The 20137-nt window shown below is 44.5% G+C and overlaps 1 protein-coding gene across 5 annotated transcripts in view; it reads right to left on the reverse strand.

Moving 5' to 3' along the window:
* The window catches only part of LOC115088235 (cGMP-dependent protein kinase 2-like), a 195116-nt gene that overhangs the window by 47936 nt on the left and 127043 nt on the right, over window positions 1–20137 (reverse strand). For 4 of the 5 annotated variants that reach the window (XM_029596305.1, XM_029596301.1, XM_029596303.1 and 1 more), the window contains exons 10-16: window positions 19506–19571; window positions 13290–13337; window positions 7177–7221; window positions 6685–6823; window positions 5193–5335; window positions 4159–4248; window positions 1782–1923 (exon numbers count right to left, since the gene is read on the reverse strand). In XM_029596305.1, coding sequence (XP_029452165.1) covers window positions 1782–1923; window positions 4159–4248; window positions 5193–5335; window positions 6685–6823; window positions 7177–7221; window positions 13290–13337; window positions 19506–19571 — 673 coding nt within the window. The remainder of the gene's footprint in view (window positions 1–1781; window positions 1924–4158; window positions 4249–5192; window positions 5336–6684; window positions 6824–7176; window positions 7222–13289; window positions 13338–19505; window positions 19572–20137) is intronic. The other variant, XM_029596302.1, reaches the window with a different exon arrangement.

A 20137-nucleotide genomic window follows, 5' to 3' on the forward strand; every position in this document is an offset into this window, starting at 1 on the left:
ATATAATATGTATATATACATATTTTTGCATATGTAATTTTTGGATAAGCTCTGAATAAAAGCTTAGTAATGATTTTGTGAAAGATTTAATCTTGTTTTCATGCAATATTCTCATATGCTGTTTTACCCCATTGTTATGAACGTTCCTGCCCGCGGTTCCCCGCGAGCAGGCTCACTTACCCCATGCTGCTTTCGTCGCCAGTGCGGCAGGACGCCGCCGTCGGTCCTCCCATGCGGCTGGAGCCGCGGCCTGAAGACCCTCATGCGGCCTGGAGGCCGCCTGTGTCTCCCCTGTTCTCCGCGGTTGGAGCCGCGGCCTTCTTCGGGGCTGGGACCGCCCCCGACACTGCCCTTTGTCTTTGCGGTGTTAAGGCCGCATCCCCGGGCTGGCCCGGCGGCTGGAGCTGCCCCCGGGGCTCCCTGCAGCGGCTGGAGACACTGCTGACGTCAGGGCCTGCTCCTCAGGCCCTGCCCTGCGTCTGCCGCGATTACGTCGGTGCAGACCGCTGTCCGTGGTCCTGCACAGCTCCTGCTCTCTCCTAGGCGTGCGGCCACATCTTCTTGCAGAATTTAAAGGGCCAGACCCAGGAAGTGTCTTGGCCCCACCTCTGTGACTGTTTCCTGCTTCAGCCCTATAAAGGGCTGCTCCGTCAGTTGTTCTGAGCCTTGCATCGTGGTGTCTTCACTCTGGAGGCTCCTGCCTGCCAGAGTCTTTGTAAGGTCTTCTTGTCTTCGTGGAGCTCCTTGTCTCGTCCATCTGTATCATGTCAAGTCTTCGTGCCTGAGGTCCTCGTCCAGGTGTCCTGGTGTCTTGATCTTCTACGTCCTGGTGTTCCTGCCTTCCTGGATGTTCGTTCCTCTGTCCCGTCTTCACTCTCGAGCCTTCTGGTCCGGTAGGCCGGGGGTCCCTCGGATGATGTGTGCCTGAGTGGACTAGCCTGCTGGTGGATGGTTGTCCTGTGCTCCTGAGCCGTCATGTCCTGGATCTTTCCTGCACTGTCCCGTTCTCCTCGTGGTCTGTGACCAATCTGCAAGGGCTGTGTAGGGCGCGCAGTGGGACAGGGTGGTCCGCAACTCAGTCCCGGGGGTGGCCTGAGTAGGGCGCCCTGAGAGACAGTGCCAATGTCCGCATTCCTTGCTTCTCGTCTCGTCTGGATTCCAAGTTCCTCATTGTGTCTGCACTTCAGCGTCATGTTTCTGATGTCATTGCATCGACCCTGGTCCGGGATGCCGTCACATCGACCACTGGTCCGTGATATCTTCGCATCAGCCTTGGTGTCAAGTCTCGTCTGTGATGCCATTGCATCGATCCTGGTGTCACGTCTTCATAGTCCTGGTGTCATGTCTTCAACCCAAGTCTTCGTGCCATGTGATGCCGTTGCATCAACCCAAGTCTTCATGCCATGTAATGCCGTTGCATCAATCTTCTTGTCTTCGTGTCAAGGTCCGTCTGCCCTCAACCTCAGGCCAGGCCTGCTGCTCCTTGCTGCAGGTCCAAAAGGGCTCGGAATGGTCGGAGGACCATTCAACTTCCAACATCCTCGGATGTTGGCCTTGGGAGCTTGCCGGCCTGGCAGAGGGTAGACAGTCAGCCATGCGGAGCCACTGTCAACCCTTGGCTCAGCCCTGAAGGTCTGGGTCAGGCTGAGGCCCATGGGCACACTAAACCACCCTCTCTCAACACCCATGGGTAATTATAATTATAGATATTTACACAGCACCATATTAATTCGTGAAGATTGTCTGGTATCTTTTCTTACTATACACATACACACACACACCAGTTTGACATATCCATGCTTGTCCAACATGAGATTCTCCGGTTTCAAGTCCCGATAGACGATTCCATTGCTGTGCAAGTATTCCAGTGCCTCCACCACACAAGCAATACAGAAGATGGTTACTTCCTCGCTGAAATACTTCCTGAAAATAAGACATAGAACAAGTCAAATCTTTAAAATTCTCTCTTTTCCTCCAGTTTTTTTCTTTATTGAGATTCTTTTACTGGATTGCTTTATATCTTTGGGTAAACGACAGACTTTTTTCTTGAAGTCTATGATTTATATTGATCGGCTCTCATTGCAAATTTTAGAGGATTTGTGTGGGAGAAAAGGGTGCAGGTGCTGCTTTTTTAATTCTGTTTATGGATGGAGAGTTCAATTTTGATACTGCCATTGCTGAATTTCCCTTTGCAAATATAGCCAGCATACATGGGTAATTTGTACCTGCATACTTTGCAAGTGAATGGAAGCAGCTGCAAAATATGTACAAAAAATTGGGCATAGAATTTCAAAATAAAATCTATGCATGTACTTTCATTCCCATGACCTTGTAAAGATATGCCTGTAAGGTACACTTAACCAGATATATACTTTCTTTATTTGTATTTTAAATCTTTAAGGTTAGAAATATATGTATGTATATATTTATACTTTATATAGTAACTTTATATATGTACTTTATATAGTAACAAAAAAATCTAATCCTCAACATTTGGGTTCCTCACTTTACGCTGAGCTAATATAACTAAAAGAGTACATCCATATATTTAACAATGATACATTTTAAATAAGTATCACAAATGTTTATTTCAACTTATATTTTTTTTAAACTGATACATTTCAAAAGGTACCACCTAAAAATTAAATACCCATATTGTATCACATTGCTCACATTTAAGACTCATTCATACTAGTTATCTATACACATTCACCATATACTTTTATTCATGATAAATATACTCAGAAGCAGTGCATTAACCACAATTTTAAAAAACCCACAACAAAGCCAACTAGCAGTTATATACAATATGATAACAGCAGCTTCATTCAATATACATCATAAAAATATCTTGTACCTTTTACATATCATTTCTTAACAATTAATACACATTGCTAGCAAAATAGAAAGTTTGTACACATTAATGGACTACTAAACCAGCTAGAACTGAAAATATTGTAGTGTTCAAAAGGTTATATGAATAACATGATGTCCAAATATACCTCGCATTTTCATAAATGGATTAATTTCCAAATGTGGGTGTAATTTAAAAACGCATACTGCAGAAGGCTTAATCATGTTATTCATATAAAGGTGAATTTTAAAACCGGTACGCAGGCACACATGTGCCTACGTATGTCGACCAGTGCCCAGGGACACGGCCATTTTATAACATGCATGTGCATATGCACACATTATAAAATAGCTGGCCATGTGAACATGTGTGCCCAATTTTAAGTGGGCATGCGCCTGTAGATACAAATGCCGGTTCTACAGATAAGTGGGAGGATTTTAAAAGTGGCGCTCTTTTGGTGTGCTCGATATATCATTTAAAACAAGGACAGATAACTGCATATATTGCCTGCTCTGAATTGCAAGAAAAATGGCCCCTTAACTGAAGTGTGAATGTTGAGAAAGCATTACCTGTAAGGTGTTGTTGCATACGACACACTTACCACAAAGGAAATTAACCCCACACAGTCTGGTCTACTAACTGTAATGATGACGAAGTTCCAGCTAGGGAATACCTCCCAATTGCAGGCCCTAGTGTTGGCAAAAATGTTTTTTATTTAAATGCATCATATATAGATAATGGGCCGGATTTTAAAAAGGTAACCAGGCTTACGTGCGCTGGGCCTATTTTCAAAAGGCCTGGCGACTCGCTTAAAGCCCCAGGATGCGTGTAAGTCCCGGGGCTTTACTAAAGGCGCGGGGAATGGGCGGGGCATGGTCAGTCCGAGAGTGGGGTGGGGGCGGGGCCAAGGTCAGAGGCTCCAGGCACAGCAGCCATTTGCCGCTATGCCAAGGATCGCGCACCGGCAGTTGAATGGACATCTCTCCAGTGATTTATACTAACGTAAAAGACAGCGATTTAACATGCACTTTGCTACTGATATGAATCAGAAGCACTGCATAATGCATAGTGAGTGACCAGCACACTAGGCTTTGCGTCCCTGATTCTGGTCTTCATGGTCACGCTTCTGCTGCATTCATCATCTATTGAGGTTCCTTTCCACAGCCTGAAAATCATTTCTGCTTTTTTTTTCTGCCACCCTCTGTGGCTGCAGGCACCGTTTTTGTCCTCCTTCCCCTCTACAGCTCAGCTATGAATCCACCTAGACTGTCACAGCAGCAAGCAGAGCAACCATTTCTACTTACACCTCTCGCAGTTTTGTCCACAGCTCTCCTCCTTCACAGAACTCAAGTGCCATATACACGTATCTGCTGTCCCTGAATGTTTCAAACAGTCTGAGGAGAAGAGAGACAGAAAGATGGGTTGGGAAGGCAGGAAAAGGAAAAAAAAGACACAGTGAAAGAAAATGCATTGACATGTCACTGATTCTGCTTCTTTGCACGTCACACGATCACGTATAGTTTGTATGTTGAACACAAATGTATCCATCAGATTGAGCCTTGACTTGGTGGTCTATAGCAAGAGTATTATCATAGTTCTTGAGCCCAATATTAAAATTAGAGTAGCTTCACTGTGATGCCACAATGCCCAAATCCAGGTAAGGATGCAGAGATGCACTACCACAGGGCTTACACTCCATAGGAAGAGGCTCTGCAAGAGTGCCTATATCTGAAAATGACAGAGGACTCTGCTATGACTTACAGACATCATCTACACTTTGAAATTCCAGCACAGTGCCTGTGTGAGGGTGGGATGGGTGGGGGGGGGATCTGTGGAAAACAACCACAGCACCTGTATCGGGGGATCTGTGGAATATGTTGAAGATGCCCTGTTTTTGAGAACCTCTAGTACACATCCAAAGAACCCAGGGCCGAATTTAGGCCTAGGCAACATTGGCAGCTGCCTAAAGCACCAAATTGTGAAGGTAGGAAATATCTGGGCTGACGAGAAGACGGCTTCTTCTTCCTTTAGGGCTGTAAACCAGCCACTTCAGGAGATGCTGCGTTGGCATTCTGGCCCTCCCTGCTCTCTGATCCCTGGGGGGACCCCATACCCCACCAACCCTACTCTCCAGTACTGCCTATGAGGGCTAAAATCCTTAAATCCAATCCTGAAAGTACCTGTATCTGTGAATCTGTGTAACGCTGCCACAGCATCTGTTTCTCAGGATCACAGAACAATTTGTGGAACAATAGCAGTGACTGGAAGACCCTACGCTATAATGGCCCTAAACAGCATGATGAGGAAAGGGAGAGATGATCTGCTGTTATGCTTTTACCTGACTATGAAAGGACTGTGGCTCTGCAGCAAGACCTGCCTCTCCATTTTCACATGCTCTTCCTGTCGAGTTTGGACAACATGCAGTTTACGAATTTTCTTCAAGGCAAAATACTCCACTGGCTTCCCAGGTCCCCCTGACACCTAGTAGTTTAAGCAAGAGCTAGTAAACCAATTCAGCAGTGCAGCTTTAGTGATTCATTTTTAAGTCTAAGAACCCTGTAATCCTGAGACTTATCATTCACAGGATATCTAAGCAGACGGTATTTTATAGACAGTTCTGCCCAACCGACACTATCACTGCTACGTGAGAAGTGATTCAATGTAGGGCACTATGGGTGGCAATAAAGTCTGCGTGCAACACATTTTGGGATAAATTTTCAGTCAGGGGCCTGACCGCAAAGATATGCATCTACTTTTAAGTTCACACAAAAGAAGTTGATTTTCCAACACAACACTGTTTGGATTGTTAATGTAGCTAAAAAGTCTGCATTGAGAATGATGCTATAAAGCATGCACATTGGTGACATGCTGACTATAGGTGGCACTATTTAGACTTTTTAATTCAACATTGTTTTCAATTTTCAATTTCATGCTTCAAGAAGCACACTCTTGATAAGCATCCGAACAAGCAAAAAAATGAGAAAAATTTCATTAGACTAATCAAGGAATTCCAAAATGGCTTTTTATATGAAGTCCACTATAAATAGAAGACGCTTCCCTCAACCGACAGAAATTAATCTAAAGGGTGAAATAAAAAATAAAAAGGATGAATAGAGGCTTAAAAAATGGCACGGGCCATCCATTGTTCCTACCATGTGACAGGGGCCAACCAATGGCACCGATAGCCCGTCACATGGTAAGGGCTAAGTGCCATCGGCGCCATTTTGATTAGTGGCAGCCTATGGCCCGAGAGGGGGAGATCGCTGCCGGGACCCCACTGGACCACCAGGGACTTTCGGTAAGTCTTGGGGGGAGGGTCGTGCAAGTCCTGGGGGAGTCGGGAGGGTGGGGGGTTGCAATTAATTAAATTTGAAAGGTTGGGGTGGGTTTAGTTTTTTTTAATGTGCCCTTTCTCCCCCCCCCCCCCCCCCGAAATACGATAAGAAAACCACACAAAATTTCGTGGGTTTTCTTATCGTTTCGTCACCCTCCTGGAACGCGACGAAATAGGAAATATCGTTTCTATTTCCTATTTCGGCGCAAACGAATGCACATCCCTACTTTTAATAGATGGCACTTTATATATAAAGATAGTATTACTGCTACTTTGGTGATTATACAGTAAAAAGAAGGTAGTAGTAATCACATAATCCTAAATTGGAATCACATTAATTGGTGAATATGTCTATATTCAGCATACAAACAGTCTAGGACAGTATCACCAGATTGCCACTAGAAGTTAAAAATCTAGCTATAGCAGAGCTGTGTCCAACTACCATTAATACAGAGGTGATTAAAAAAGGAAAATAAAAAAAAAAAATTCTTCTCACTAGTTCAACTCTGCCAAAGCCACCGGTTCCGAGTGTCACTGGTTGCCCCTGGTGCCTCCCTTCACTGTATAGAACCGGTACCAAGTCTTGTAGTCGCAATGGAGCTTGAGCTCTGTTAGGACTCTCTGGGAAGGAGATGCTGCACAGGCAATAGACGAAGCAAGAGTGAGAGAGAGACACACTACAGACAGGCAAGGAAGACAAAATGCAACTTCAGAATGAGGTTAGCAGCTTGATGGTAAGGAGAGTAGGTTGAAATTTGTGACAAGAGTGAAAATGTGCAGACTGCGGGATCAAGCAGCAGATCAGACAGAATCTTAAGCCAAGTGAGAGACTGGGCAATACCTGAGAGAGGGAGAGAAAAGGCAGAACCCTCAGGCAGGGGTGAGATCAGACGGAATCCTGGGGTAAGAGGGCAAGACTTCAGTAAAATCTTTTGGCAGGGATTCAGCAGCGAGCAGGCCGTCTAGCCAACAACAATGAATTTCTTACCGTTTTCTGCCACTCAGGTTCAAGGTTTCAATGTCCAACAAATCTCTTCCAAGAAAAAACACAAAGAAAACTGTCAGAGTATTTGTAACTTATTCACAGTAACCTTTGCCCTCCTCCTCCAGTGAAAGAAATCAGGCACCTGCTGACAGTGCCAGGTTCTGAAAGCCATATGCAAATTTGTAGTTTTGCCTTTCCTACTGACCATCGGCTATAATTAACAAATAAAAGATGATTTGAGCCAAATTCACTTTTCTATATTCCATAGTAGTACATGTTGCAAATATCTGAAGTTTGAACTTTTATTTTTATTGCTAACTGAAAGACATTGCTCAGTGTTCATATGACACCATGAGGACATAAAAAGATGCCAAGTTAATTTAATTTTTTCAAATTTTATCTCAATGCATTCCCAGAGCTTCCTAAGAATCTGTGAGTACAGAATTTTTGTTAATGCTGAAAAATCTGCTCTCATTTGCAAAATCTCTCCTTTTTAACTATTTGTACATTAATGCATGCGTGTGGGAAAGACTGCTGGTGGCAGATATAGCATAGACATAAATGCATGGCGCTGGTAGACTAAGCATGATCATCTTAACAAGGGGCAATGATCTTCTATTAAGGAACTAGACTAACAAGATCAATACACTAAAATTTTGTAAGAAGATAATTCATAACTTAAAATTAAGCATTGTTTAACATATGTGTAGCCATCCAGTGGCAGGATCTCTGACACAGATATGTGAATTCTTAATAGGGATGTGCATTTGATCTTAAATATAAAAAATGCAACTAATGAAGCTTTTTCTCATCTATTTATTTATTTATTTATTTATTTAAAGCTTTTTTATACCGACTTTCGTGATACAAATCAAATCGGTTTACAGGGAACAAAGATCTTAACAATAACAGTCCACATTAAACAATTACTAGAAGGAGAAAAAAGTTACAATAAAACAAGGGAATACAACTGGGAACTGGAAAAGCAGGGGGGAGGAATTAGATAACTAATTACAGTTAATTTCATTCTGAATGAAACAAATTTAAAAAAACTTCCAACAAAAATACATGAAAACTTTCAAGTATTTTCATAATCATGCATTTATTTTTTTTTTAAAAGGGCCTCCAAGAATTCGGTGCCACAGCCTAGCCCTGGGTCATGACCTGTGCCAAGACCTAGTCAGGACCAGGCGCAGCACCAAAGCTGAGCCCTGTGCCAAGCCCAGCACAAAGGCCCAAGGTCTAGGCATGGGTCAGGCATGTGGCCAAGGCCTTGCTCTGTGCTGGGCCAAGTGCCGAGGCCTAGCCCCTGCTGAGCCTAGCACCAAAGCCTAGTCCTGGGATCTGCCACCAAGACCTACACCTGGGGCCTGCCCAGAGCTGGCCATTGCTAGGTTCTTGACAAGTGCAAAGTGATGCATATAGGGAAAAATAACCCTTGCTGTAGTTACACAATGTTTGGTTCTATCTTAGGAGTTATCACCCAGGGAAGAGATCTAGGCATCATAGTGGATAATAGAGATGTGCTTCGTTGTTCGCCCGAAGTAGGAAATTGCCCGAAATTTCCTACTTCGGGTTTTTTTCGGAGGCCCGAAACCCGAAAAGAATTTCCCCCGACTTTCGGGGAAATTTCGGTTTTCGGGTTTGCCTGGGGGAGGGGCACACATTTTTTTTTTTTTTTTAATTAAAACCCACCCCAAACCACCCCAAACATTTACCTTAACTATAGTTAACCACCCCCCCCCATCCCGATCCCTCCCCAAGACTTACAAAGTAGATCCCTGGTGGTCCAGCGGGGTCCCGGGATCCATTTGCCCTCCTCCGTGCCCATGTTTCTGCAGCCGTGCTCTTTAAAATGGTGACGCGCAGCCCCTGAACACCATGTCACAGGGGCTACCGGCGCCATTGGTCAGCCCCTGTCACATGGCCATCGGCGCCATCTTGTGCTCCTGTCATGTGACTGGAGCTGACCAATGGCGCCGAAAGCCTCTGTGACATAATATGGGCAAAGGCTATCGGCGCCATTTTGATTATTGGCAGCCGACAACAAAATGGCTCCCGGACCCCCGCTGGACCCCCAGAGATTATTGGCAAGCCTTGGGGGGGGTCAGGAGCCCCCCTTCTGACCCCCCCAAGGCTTGCCAATAATCTCTGGGGGTCCAGCGGGGGTCCGGGAGCCATTTTGTTGTCGGCTGCCAATAATCAAAATGGCGCCGATAGCCTTTGCCCATATTATGTCACAGAGGCTTTCGGCGCCATTGGTCAGCTCCAGTCACATGACAGGAGCACAAGATGGCGCCGATGGCCATGTGACAGGGGCTGACCAATGGCGCCGGTAGCCCCTGTGACATGGTGTTCAGAGGCTGCGTGTCACCATTTTAAAGAGCACGGCTGCAGAAACATGGGCACGGAGGTCAAATGGATCCCGGGACCCCGCTGGACCACCAGGGATCTACTTTGTAAGTCTTGGGGAGGGATCGGGATGGGGGGGGGGTGGTAGTGATAGATATGTAAAAAAAGAATTTTAAATGCTTGGGGTGGTTTTTTTTAAAGATTCCTTTGCCGTTTCGTTTTTTGGCCCGGTTTCGGGTTTCCTCATTTCGTTTTTTCGAAAAACGAGACGAGGAAACCCGAAATTTACCACGAAGTATCCAAGTCAAAAAACGACCCGGCAGGAAAAAACGAAGCACATCTCTAGTGGATAATACATTGAAATCTTCGGCTCAGTGTGCTGTGACGATCAAAAAAGCAAACAGAATGTTAGGAATTATTGGGAAAGGAATGGCAAATAAAACAGAGGATGTCATAATGTCTTTATATCACTTCATGGTGAGACCGCACCTTGAATACTGTGGGCAGTTCTGGTCACCGCATCTCAAAATGGATATAGCTGCACTGGAGAAAGTGCAGAGAAGGGCACCCAAAATGATAAAGAGCATGGAATGACTGCCTTATGAGAAATGGCTAAAGATGTTAGGGCTGTTCAGTTTGGAGAAGAGACGACTGAGGGGGTATATGACAGATGTCTACAAAATTATGAAATGTAAATCAGTTATTTACTCTCTCAGATAACAGAAGGACCAGTGGGGGACTCCATGAAGTTAGCAAATAGCACATTTAAAACAAATCGAAGAAAATTCTTTTTCACTCAGTGCATACCTAAGCTCTGGAATTCATTGCCAGAGTATGTGGTTACAGCAGTTAGTGTAACTGGGTTTAAAAAAGGTTTGGATAAGTTCCTAGAGGAAATGTACATAAACTACTATTACGGTAATTAATAAGCAATAGCAGCTTGTGATTTATCTAATGTTTGGGTACTTGCCAGGTACTTGTGACTTGGATTGGCCACTGTTGGAAACAGGATACTGGGCTTTCACTGACAAGGACAGCCTCTGAAAGAGGATTGTTCCTTTCAATGACATGTGACAGTGAATGGACAAATCGGCAGTAAGCGAAGCAATTAATAAATTAATATTAAGTGCCCTGTGTGTGCAGGTTACCAAAACGGATGCTCAATTTACGAGCGTCTGTTTTTATCCTGCAGTAGCTAATTTACTGGCACAACATGCATGCACAATATTCACAGCCCTGAGAGTTATATTGTGGGTGTATATCGTTTGCCCCGAAATATTTTTTTATTTTTGACATTGACTTTTTTTTTTGCATGTTGCTGCTTTCTGTGTTTCTTCCTACTTACTATCGCAATGATATTAAGTAGGAGGAACCACAGAAAAAGCAGGTTTTTTTTTAAAAAGCTGAGCCCTTGACACGCAGGAAGATTTTACGCCTGCTTCAGGCAAGCAAAAACTTTGACCAGTTAAAAAGTGCACGAGGATTTTTTGCATTGTGGGGAAATAGTTAATAGCCTCAGCCACATGGAATTTACATGCGATGAGGGCTATTAGCTATGCACAAGTTCAGATTCGCGTTTTGGATGCGCTGATCCCCTTATTGCATCGGAGGTTAGGGACGCACATGCAAAACGCGCGTCCAAGTGCTCATTAACCTGTGCGCTAGTCTCAGCGCAAGATATTGCATCAACCTGTAAGTGTCTGATTTACTTAGTCCTTATTACCATCCTTTGTCTACGAGGGTAATATTCAAACAACCTGTATTGGCTACTAGAGTCTGCAGGTACTTTCCACATGTACATGCACATTCCACAGTAGATTTACACCTCTGTCTGTGCTTAGGCATCTGGACAGCTGGCCGTCCCCACCTCACATATTGAGAGGAGTAGGAACAACACCAGCCACAGTAGTGCGATACCAAAGCTGATAATGTAAAACAAAGCTTTGCATCTGTTTGTTGGTAAGTCTGCTCCTACCAAACACACACACACACACACACACACATAATATGCAACATATATCAAGAATAAATTATACAAATTTGATTCTCCCCAATTATATTTGTCCTTTATCATTCTAAAGTGCATATTTATTTTTTTATCAAAATAGTTTGTCTCCATTTAGTGTTATTTGACATTTTTCATCTTACTCATTATGGATTGAATTTTCAAAATGTTATTGTTGCGCGCCCCTTCCAGCCCGCGCATGCGTCTGCTTACCTCATAGCTCCTCTACGGGTCACAGGTCGGCCTCCCCAGCAGCAGCCGCGAGCTCCTCCAGGCCTTGGCGTCCTGCGGCGGCGGTCGCCAGGCCTTCCACTGCGCACCAGGCCTCACACCGGAGTCCGGTATCTCCAGTGGCACTGGCCATGCCCCTACGCAAGCGCGCATGGACCGCCCGGCCTCTTGTAGGGCCAGGGGCAGGTCCTAGCTCTGCAGCGCGCCCTGATTGATCGAACAATATAAGGAAGTCCCTGCCTGCACTTCCTTGCCTTGGCAATCGGGTCAGCACCGAAAATGTTCTAGTTTGCCTCTGCGTTCAAAATCTTGTTCCAGCCTTGTTGCAGCGTCCTACTGTTCCAGCCTTCCAGCATCCTTCTGTTCCAGCGTCTGTCTATCCTGTCTCCCCAGGAAGTATCCTCGGACTGTCTCTCTGGTACTGACCTCGGCCTGCTCCTTGACCATTCTGACCGCTGCCTGGATCTTGACCTCTGCCTGCCTTGTGTCCTTGTCTGACCTCCGGAACCTGACTCCTGCCTCGTTGACTACTCCTCGGACTGATCCTCGGATTCTGACCTCGGCAACCATTGACCATGTCTCTTGATTCTGGCTCAGTCCCTTGCCTTGTCATCGCCTATGCTGTTCTGGTCTTCCTTGCTCCTCCAGACTTACAGCCTAGAGTCTGACTGGGCTCCACCCGGGGGGACCGCAGGCTTCCAGTGGTGAAGCTCATCCTAGCCTCTGTCTCCTCCAGTGCTCCGCTCCCTGGGGGCAGGTGCTTCCTGGTCCCTACTAGGGAGCCGTTCTCCACTGCTCCAGGACAACAAGCGCAACAGGTTGCCAAGGCCATGGACTCGGCGGAGTCTCCCGCCTCCAGGGCCCTACAGGGTTTGGCCGCCACAATCAAAAAATATCACCAAGCTTTGGAATCGCTAGCCTCTTTGGTGGAAGAGCTTCGCTCCCGGCTGCGAGATACAGCTCTGGCCGAACTCCAGCGTGAGGCCTGGTGCGCAGTGGAAGGCCCAGCGACCTCCACCGCGGGACGCCGAGGGCTGGAGGACCTTGCGGCTGTCGCTGGGGAGGCCGACCCGTGACCTGCAGAGGAGCTAGCGAGGTGAGCAGGCCCGTGCGCGGTCTGGCGCTCAACACATGTATTCGCACATAAGTCTACATATGTGCACATTGGTTTGAAACTTATCCTTTATTTGTATATGTGTCTATTTTTAATCCTTTTATTAGAAAATATAGAAAAGAGGTATATTTCCAGTTTTCCACATCTGCTTACTTCTGAGAAAATTGTTTAAACTCAACATATATTAAACATCACTGTTATGCATACAATTCATCTCATGCTGTTGTGGAGCTGCTATGTCCTCCTGTGGCCATTAATGGCATTGGACATATGATCTGACTTGTTTACAGTTAAAAGTTTTGTACACCTACTGATTGCAGATACAACTGGCCTAATACCAAGCTCATCTTCCCCTACTGTGCAGGAAATAGTTTTAAAAACAGAGCCCAAAGAAGTTACCACAGAGAAACTTACACATTTGGAAGCTCCACAGTATCAAATGGCACCGTTTCTTCAAAATCTCTAAAGGAAAAAGAAATAATAATTGAGTGGGCTGCAATAATGGCAGAAAAAGTTTAGGACAGTCTAGTTAAAAGAGAAATGTTGTGCTCAAAATTCACGGTGACATGGCTTGTTGCCCTTTAACTGCCATATGCTTGTGTAATTTTGATTCAGTCCTCAGTTCTTTACATGCGTCACAAAGGTTTCTTATTATAGGTATGAGTTTTTACAACAAGAATTTCTGTTAAAAAAAAAAAAAATCAATACCTAGCTGAATAAGGTATTTAAAAGCCTGAGGCCAGAGGGAAAGATCAATAACATCTGCATGAGCCAAATAGTTAACAGATGCGGTATACAATGAGTTACAGTATATACTATACTTCCGGCTAACTGGAGCAGTGTGGGTACTACACTGTAGATTAGTTATACATAGTACAGAATACTTATAAGTGTTCTACACCATAGAAGTATTAGTTATAGTGACAAAATTCAATATCACACAGTGAATTTGTTGCAAGCGGGAGGCCTTGAGCTTCTGATATGCTCGGAGGCCTTTGCAATCTGTTGCACACACAGGCCTTGGCACTCTGTTGCGGGAGCGATCCTGTTTTCAGGAGATGAGATGTACCCTTAGGCCTTGGCAATCTGTTGCGCTGGGACGAGTAGAGTGTGCCTTTGGACCTCGGCGAACCAGGAGAGGAGCTCCGAGGAAGCGCCGAGGCAGGTGAGACAGAACCTCATCTGGGCAGAAATCAGATGCCCAGGCCCCTGCCGGCCTGCGTAGCCTCAGGGAGGCCAACCACGCAAGGTTGGTCTCTGAATAGTCCTCCGACCACTCCAAGCCCTTTCGGACCTGCTGCTGTGTTACGGCAGAGGTGGCAGGCCGGACAGGAGGCAGAGGTGAGTCTCAGATGAAGAACGTGGAGACTCAGATGAAGAACTTGGAACGTGGAGATTCAGACAAGGAACTTGGAACGTGGAGACTCAGACACAGGCGAGCAAGGTCCCTCAGGCACCCTTCACAGCCCAGCTGGGCTGGTCGCGGACCACACTGTCCCCTATGTGCCCTACACAGCCGGTCGGCTGGTCACGGACCATGAGTGGAGTGGTCAGGAACGAAGCAACCCCTAGATCCTCCAAGGTCGGGACAGGATACTAGGCTCAGGATTAAAACTCGGAACTTGGAACCCAGAACTCAGACTTGGAACATCAGGACTGGGAACATCAGGGCTGGATCATGGAACATCAGGAACGGACGAGACATCAGCAGAGACCAGGAACATGGACGACAAGGGATCCCAAAATGAAGAAAGGAAATGCCAAGCAGGAGCAGGAACACAGAGTCCTAAGGAGGACTAGCCCCTTGCAAAGGCAAGGAGAGAATGAAGGCACAGCCCTTTTATAGGGCAGAAGAGGAGGTGACGCCCAGGGAGGAGTTCCAGGTGGGGCCCGGGGCATATCCAGCCACGGGCCCTTTAAATTGGAAAGAGAGACGTGGCCTCGTCCCTTAAGAAAAAGGGGCAGGACCTTGGACAGCGGTGTCCCCGCCACTGCGCACAGGAGCAAGAAGAACGGCCGCAGGGCAGGCCCAGACGTCGACAGTGGCATCCTGCCGCAGAAGAGAAAGCTGGGAGTGGCTCCTTGCCACAAGCGAGGCTGGGGACTGTGGCCTCCGGGCCGCGAAGAGGAGATGACGTCAGCGGCTCCTGCCGCTCTGGAACGCCAGCACGGCCCCGCCATGCCGAAGAAGGAAGGCAGCCACCGGGCCACAGAAGGATGTCGGCAGCGACTCCTGCCACATGGAAGGAAGCTGAGGGCGACCCATGCCGCGAGAAGGACAGGTGGCAGCGGCGGCCTCCGAGCCGTGAGGTAAGCGCCTGCTCGCGGTTGGGCCCGCGAGCAGGAGTGCAACAGAATTTCTTAAATAGCAAGTAAGTAAGTGTCTCATTCGGTTAAGGTTACATGAAAAAATCTTTACGGCTGAGGAGTAGGTAACTTGGGTGAGTTTGTATCGAGCAGTTTGAGGTGCTCTGAGGAATTGTTTGATGCATTCAATACCCAAATAAATTTTTAAAAACATTCCTGACATATTAATTGAAATAATTAAAAAAAACTGCAATCAAACCATTTTCAAAAGCATATTTATTATCACTATGAACTTTAATCATGTGCAGGTGCCTCCTAAGGAACACGATCATTGTTTTACTTCGCTACTGCAGACAAAAAGAAAATATTTTGTCTAACCTTTGTCCCATTTAGCGTCAGTAACGCTGTTCAGCCTCTCATCAATCTCTGTAAATATTTAACAAAATGCATCCAGAACGGCTCCTTCATTATTCTAGGCAGATATTTTGCACTGATTATATCCTGGTTTTATGAACAAGTGATGTACTATCGGAATCCACAAGGGGGCATAGAAAGATATAATAGTAAATCTGCCTTGCTGAATGACTTACTATGCATTGTCCAACACAGGGCCACTACTTCGACTAACAAATTTTACAAATCAAATAACATGCATGGGAAAGTAGAAGACTGACATTGTTTTCAAATCAAACATTTGCTAACTTCAATCTATCCTAGCATCAAGGACTGTAATTTACTTAACGTGGTCCTTCAGATTCAAAGGTCTGTGCACTGTTCAGCTACTTCGTATTTTACTCCCTGTAAGCTACAGAAAGTCCACAGGTTTGTCAGATTGGCTTGATAAATCCTCTTTCAGAGGGAAATCAGAGCTCCATTGCCAGCAAAATCTGTGGTGGATCCATGTAAATTTGAGATGGAGCCAAGCAGAGTCTGGTGAGGATTTCTATGGGCTGATGGATCTGCCTTAGAATTTCCACCTATTCATTTTAGATTTCCCTGAGATACATGGACAAATAATTTGACATGTCACACTCAAACCAGGCTGAAAATCTTCACTCATTCCTACTTTATGGGGACTGGATGGCTCAAGGGCTCAAGGGTTCCAACATTAAAACGCCTTTTACCTTTGAAAATTGCTACAATATATTCTGTTGAATTGTCAATAGCTTTTATATGTGTTAAGTGCATTTAACGCGGGTAAATGGGCTTTTGAAAATTGCTACAATGGTTTATGGTTTATTTGTTTTTCTATACCATCATATCATATCTTTATTGATTTTTACAAATTAATACAGAAACCATAACATTCACAAAATAAATCACACCATTATACTTCCATAATACTCCCTTATTGTTTTTTTTTTATCAATATTTGAAATATTTACCCATCAACAAACTTAACTGAGGCTTCTAGAATATGGGAGTTTACATAAACAAATTAAGATTATCTCTTCAACTAATTTCATTCACAGTTAGGCTCTGACTATATTACTACTATTCATTAGAAAGTGGGGATGATGTGACTATCCTCCTTTGCTCAATAAAATACTTTAATTGCTCCGGCAAGAAAAATATGAAACATCCTGTTCTTTTTTAAGCATACATTTGCATGGAAATTTCAGGGTATAAGAAAATCCCAAATTAATTACTTCCTGCCGGAATTGCAAAAACTCTTTTCTCTTTTGTTGTGTTGGATACGATAAATCCGGAAATATTTTCACCATATTATCACAAAAAGTGATAGGGTAGGCAGCAAAATATTTTTTCATTACCTTATTAAGGTCTAGGAAATTTTGAAAAGTAACTAACAATACCCCCCTATCTATTATTCTTTCTGAATTCTCCAAAAAATTTGATAGGTTACCTTGAAACGGCAACTCTAAAGTATTTGCTACAGGGTTCTTCTTTGGCAGGAAATAGCATGCATTTATTACAGGTATTTCTCCTATTGGAAATAATAGAACTTCCTGAAGAAACTGTTGTAAAGTTTCCATGGGTGTTTGCCCAACCACCCTAGGAAAATTTAGTAATCTTAAATTTAATCGTTTAGAGTTGTTTTCATAGGTTTCCAAACGTCTATACATATATTCCCTGTCCTTCACAACTACAACATGAAACTCCTGGTTCTTTTTCTCTAAATCTTCTAGTTTTTGAATTCTTTCAGCAGACTTTTTTACTTCCTCCTTAATTGCTGTTATATCCTGAAGATTGTTCCCAGCCATGTTATCAATCTTTTTCTCCAACCCTTTCATATTGGCATTCATTTTAGTCATCAGATCCCTCAACAGATCTAATGTAACCACCTGAGGGCGTGCTATGATCTCAATTGCTTCATTTCCGGCAGCAGGGATATCCCCCCCAGTCTCATTCAAAGATGTCAATGATGTTAAACGGGCTGGCATATGATCTATAACCTCTAGATCCATGCCGCCCATAGCTGAGGGGTTCTCACCCACTTCAACCAAGTTTGCCCTGGTTCCATTGGGTGTTATCTGTTCTTTTATACTGCCGGTAGATGCTTCACTTTCCCTCTGTTTCGGTGGAAGTCTCAGATTAGGACTCAGTGATGCCTCGTCTAATGTCCCAGTATTTTCTCCCACAAATACTGAGTCTGCAGAGTCTTTGGCAACTGGAGTTTTCAGAGCTACATTAGACATATAGCGTACTATTTCCTGTTGTATAGGCGAGGGGAGGGGTGCCGGGGGATAAACCCTTACCCTCCCCTTGCGTTTTGGAGGCATAGCAAATCAAAAGTCACTTACTTCAGGAGACGCTATGTGCTAAACATCTGCGATATCAGAGCCTCAGTGGCAGATGAGCCTGGCAGAAGTTGGTCGCCCTTCCGTCCCGCACCGCCAAAGCCGGACAAAGCCGCGCGCGCCCCTTAGGCGCGCACGGCTTTGGCGGTGCGCCGGCGGCTGCGGTGCGCCGTGAAGCGCCGATTTTGTAGGCACTGTCCCCTCAGATGACGTCAAACGGGGCGGGAGTTCAAAGTTCTTTTCCTCACCAAGTGGCTCCCTCCTCGCTCAGGCTCGGCTGCAGCCTGGGCGTCTCAAAGCGCCGGTTTTGTAGGCGCTGTCCCCTCAGATGACGTCAAACGGGGCGGGAGTTCAAAGTTCTTTTCCTCACCAAGTGGCTCCCTCCTCGCTCAGGCTCGGCTGCAGCCTGGGCGTCTCAAAGCGCCGGTTTTGTAGGCGCTGTCCCCTCAGATGACGTCAAACGGGGCGGGAGTTCAAAGTTCTTTTCCTCACCAAGTGGCTCCCTCCTCGCTCAGGCTCGGCTGCAGCCTGGGCGTCTCAAAGCGCCGGTTTTGTAGGCGCTGTCCCCTCAGATGACGTCAAACGGGGCAGGAGTTCAAAGTTCTTTTCCTCACCAAGTGGCTCCCTCCTCGCTCAGGCTCGGCTGCCCTATACCATCATATCAGTGGGAACTTTCATAACGGTTTACAATCATTTAACAAGGAAAGTATAATAATGATAGAGTAAAAGAATAATAACAGCTATAATATATAAAAGAAGTAAAACATTAGTAATAGCTGCTAGAAAAATCTAAAATATTGTAGACTAAAATTATATAAATATCAAAAGACAATAACAAATCATGGGAGCACAGCTAAGTAGTATAACTATGAAATAAACAAAGGAAATGCAAAGGTTGATATCTACTTTTCTAATACAGTCAGCTTGTAGTCAGCTTATACAATATCGATGGCTTATCCAGTACTGTCTTTGTAGGCTTGTCAGAATAGCCAAGTTTTGAGTAGTTTTTTGAAGAGTTTTGTGTCATTTTGAAGCCTTATGTTTTCTGGAAGTGAGTTCCATAGGTATGGTCCGGCTATTGATGTAGCTCTTTCTCTGACTGTTGTGAGGTTTGCTGAGGAGATTGGAGGAATTGCTAGTAGGGCTTTGTTTGCTGATCTTGTGTTTCGCTGGGGATGATGCTTTTGGAATAATGTATTTAGGCAGTTGGGCTCTTTGTTATGTGTGATTTTGTGGATTATTGTGAGCATTTTGTGTTCGATGCGTTTTTAATGGGAAACCATTGCAATACAATAGTATATTACATTTACATTTTCCTTTGAAAATTACCCTGAATGTATTTTAGGAAGGCTTATGAGCAATTTTAATGTTTTTTTAGATTTATATATTTTTTAAGATTTATATTATTTGTCTTTGTGGTTTGTATATATTTTTGTTTTAGATTTAGTGAATTTTTTACTGTAAGCTGCAAAGATTAAATTATTGGAACCTATGGGATATAAGACTGTATAAGTAAAATAAACAGAAGTTCAAATGGGAGTTATGGAGGTATTTGTGTACTCACTCTTTATTCATGGTGATACAGGTCACATCGCCAAGCGCTCTACACGTTGCTGTCCTACAGATGTTACTGTAGCAGAAAACAAGAAAAGGAAAAAGTATAAAGTAGGTAAATATCAGGATCCCTCCCAGTAAATGTTTTTTGCATGCCTCCTGCAATTTTTTTTACTAGAAAAAATTAAGCAAATGCATCCCTTTTGTGTAATCCCCATTAATGCTATAAAGAAAAGGCTGATTTTGACATGGAATTCCATGCCTTTATCCAAGAATATTCAAAATATACAGAAGACAGAAAAAACGTATTCTACTTTTTTTTTTTTTTTTTTTTACTTATAATTTTATTAAATGATCAAAAGAGTACAAAACAGGCATCATGACAAGGCTCAACATCAGAACATAAAGAATATACAGTCTGCGCCATATGCCCCCCCTCCCAGAATCCCCCCCCCCTCCCATCCCTCCCTCCCTGCATCCAAGTGCTCAGAAACTAACAAAGTACAAGAGGTCCATGAACAGTGGAAAAACGAGTAAGGGTGCCACCAAAACAGAAAATGAAAAGATGAACAACACACAAGGTCCTGTAAAAAGAACTTATGGTACGCAGTCTATTACTTGGTCCGAGGCAATGTCTGTTGT

This window comes from Rhinatrema bivittatum, chromosome 3 (assembly GCF_901001135.1).
Source record: "Rhinatrema bivittatum chromosome 3, aRhiBiv1.1, whole genome shotgun sequence".
NCBI classification, from domain to species: Eukaryota; Metazoa; Chordata; class Amphibia; order Gymnophiona; family Rhinatrematidae; genus Rhinatrema; species Rhinatrema bivittatum.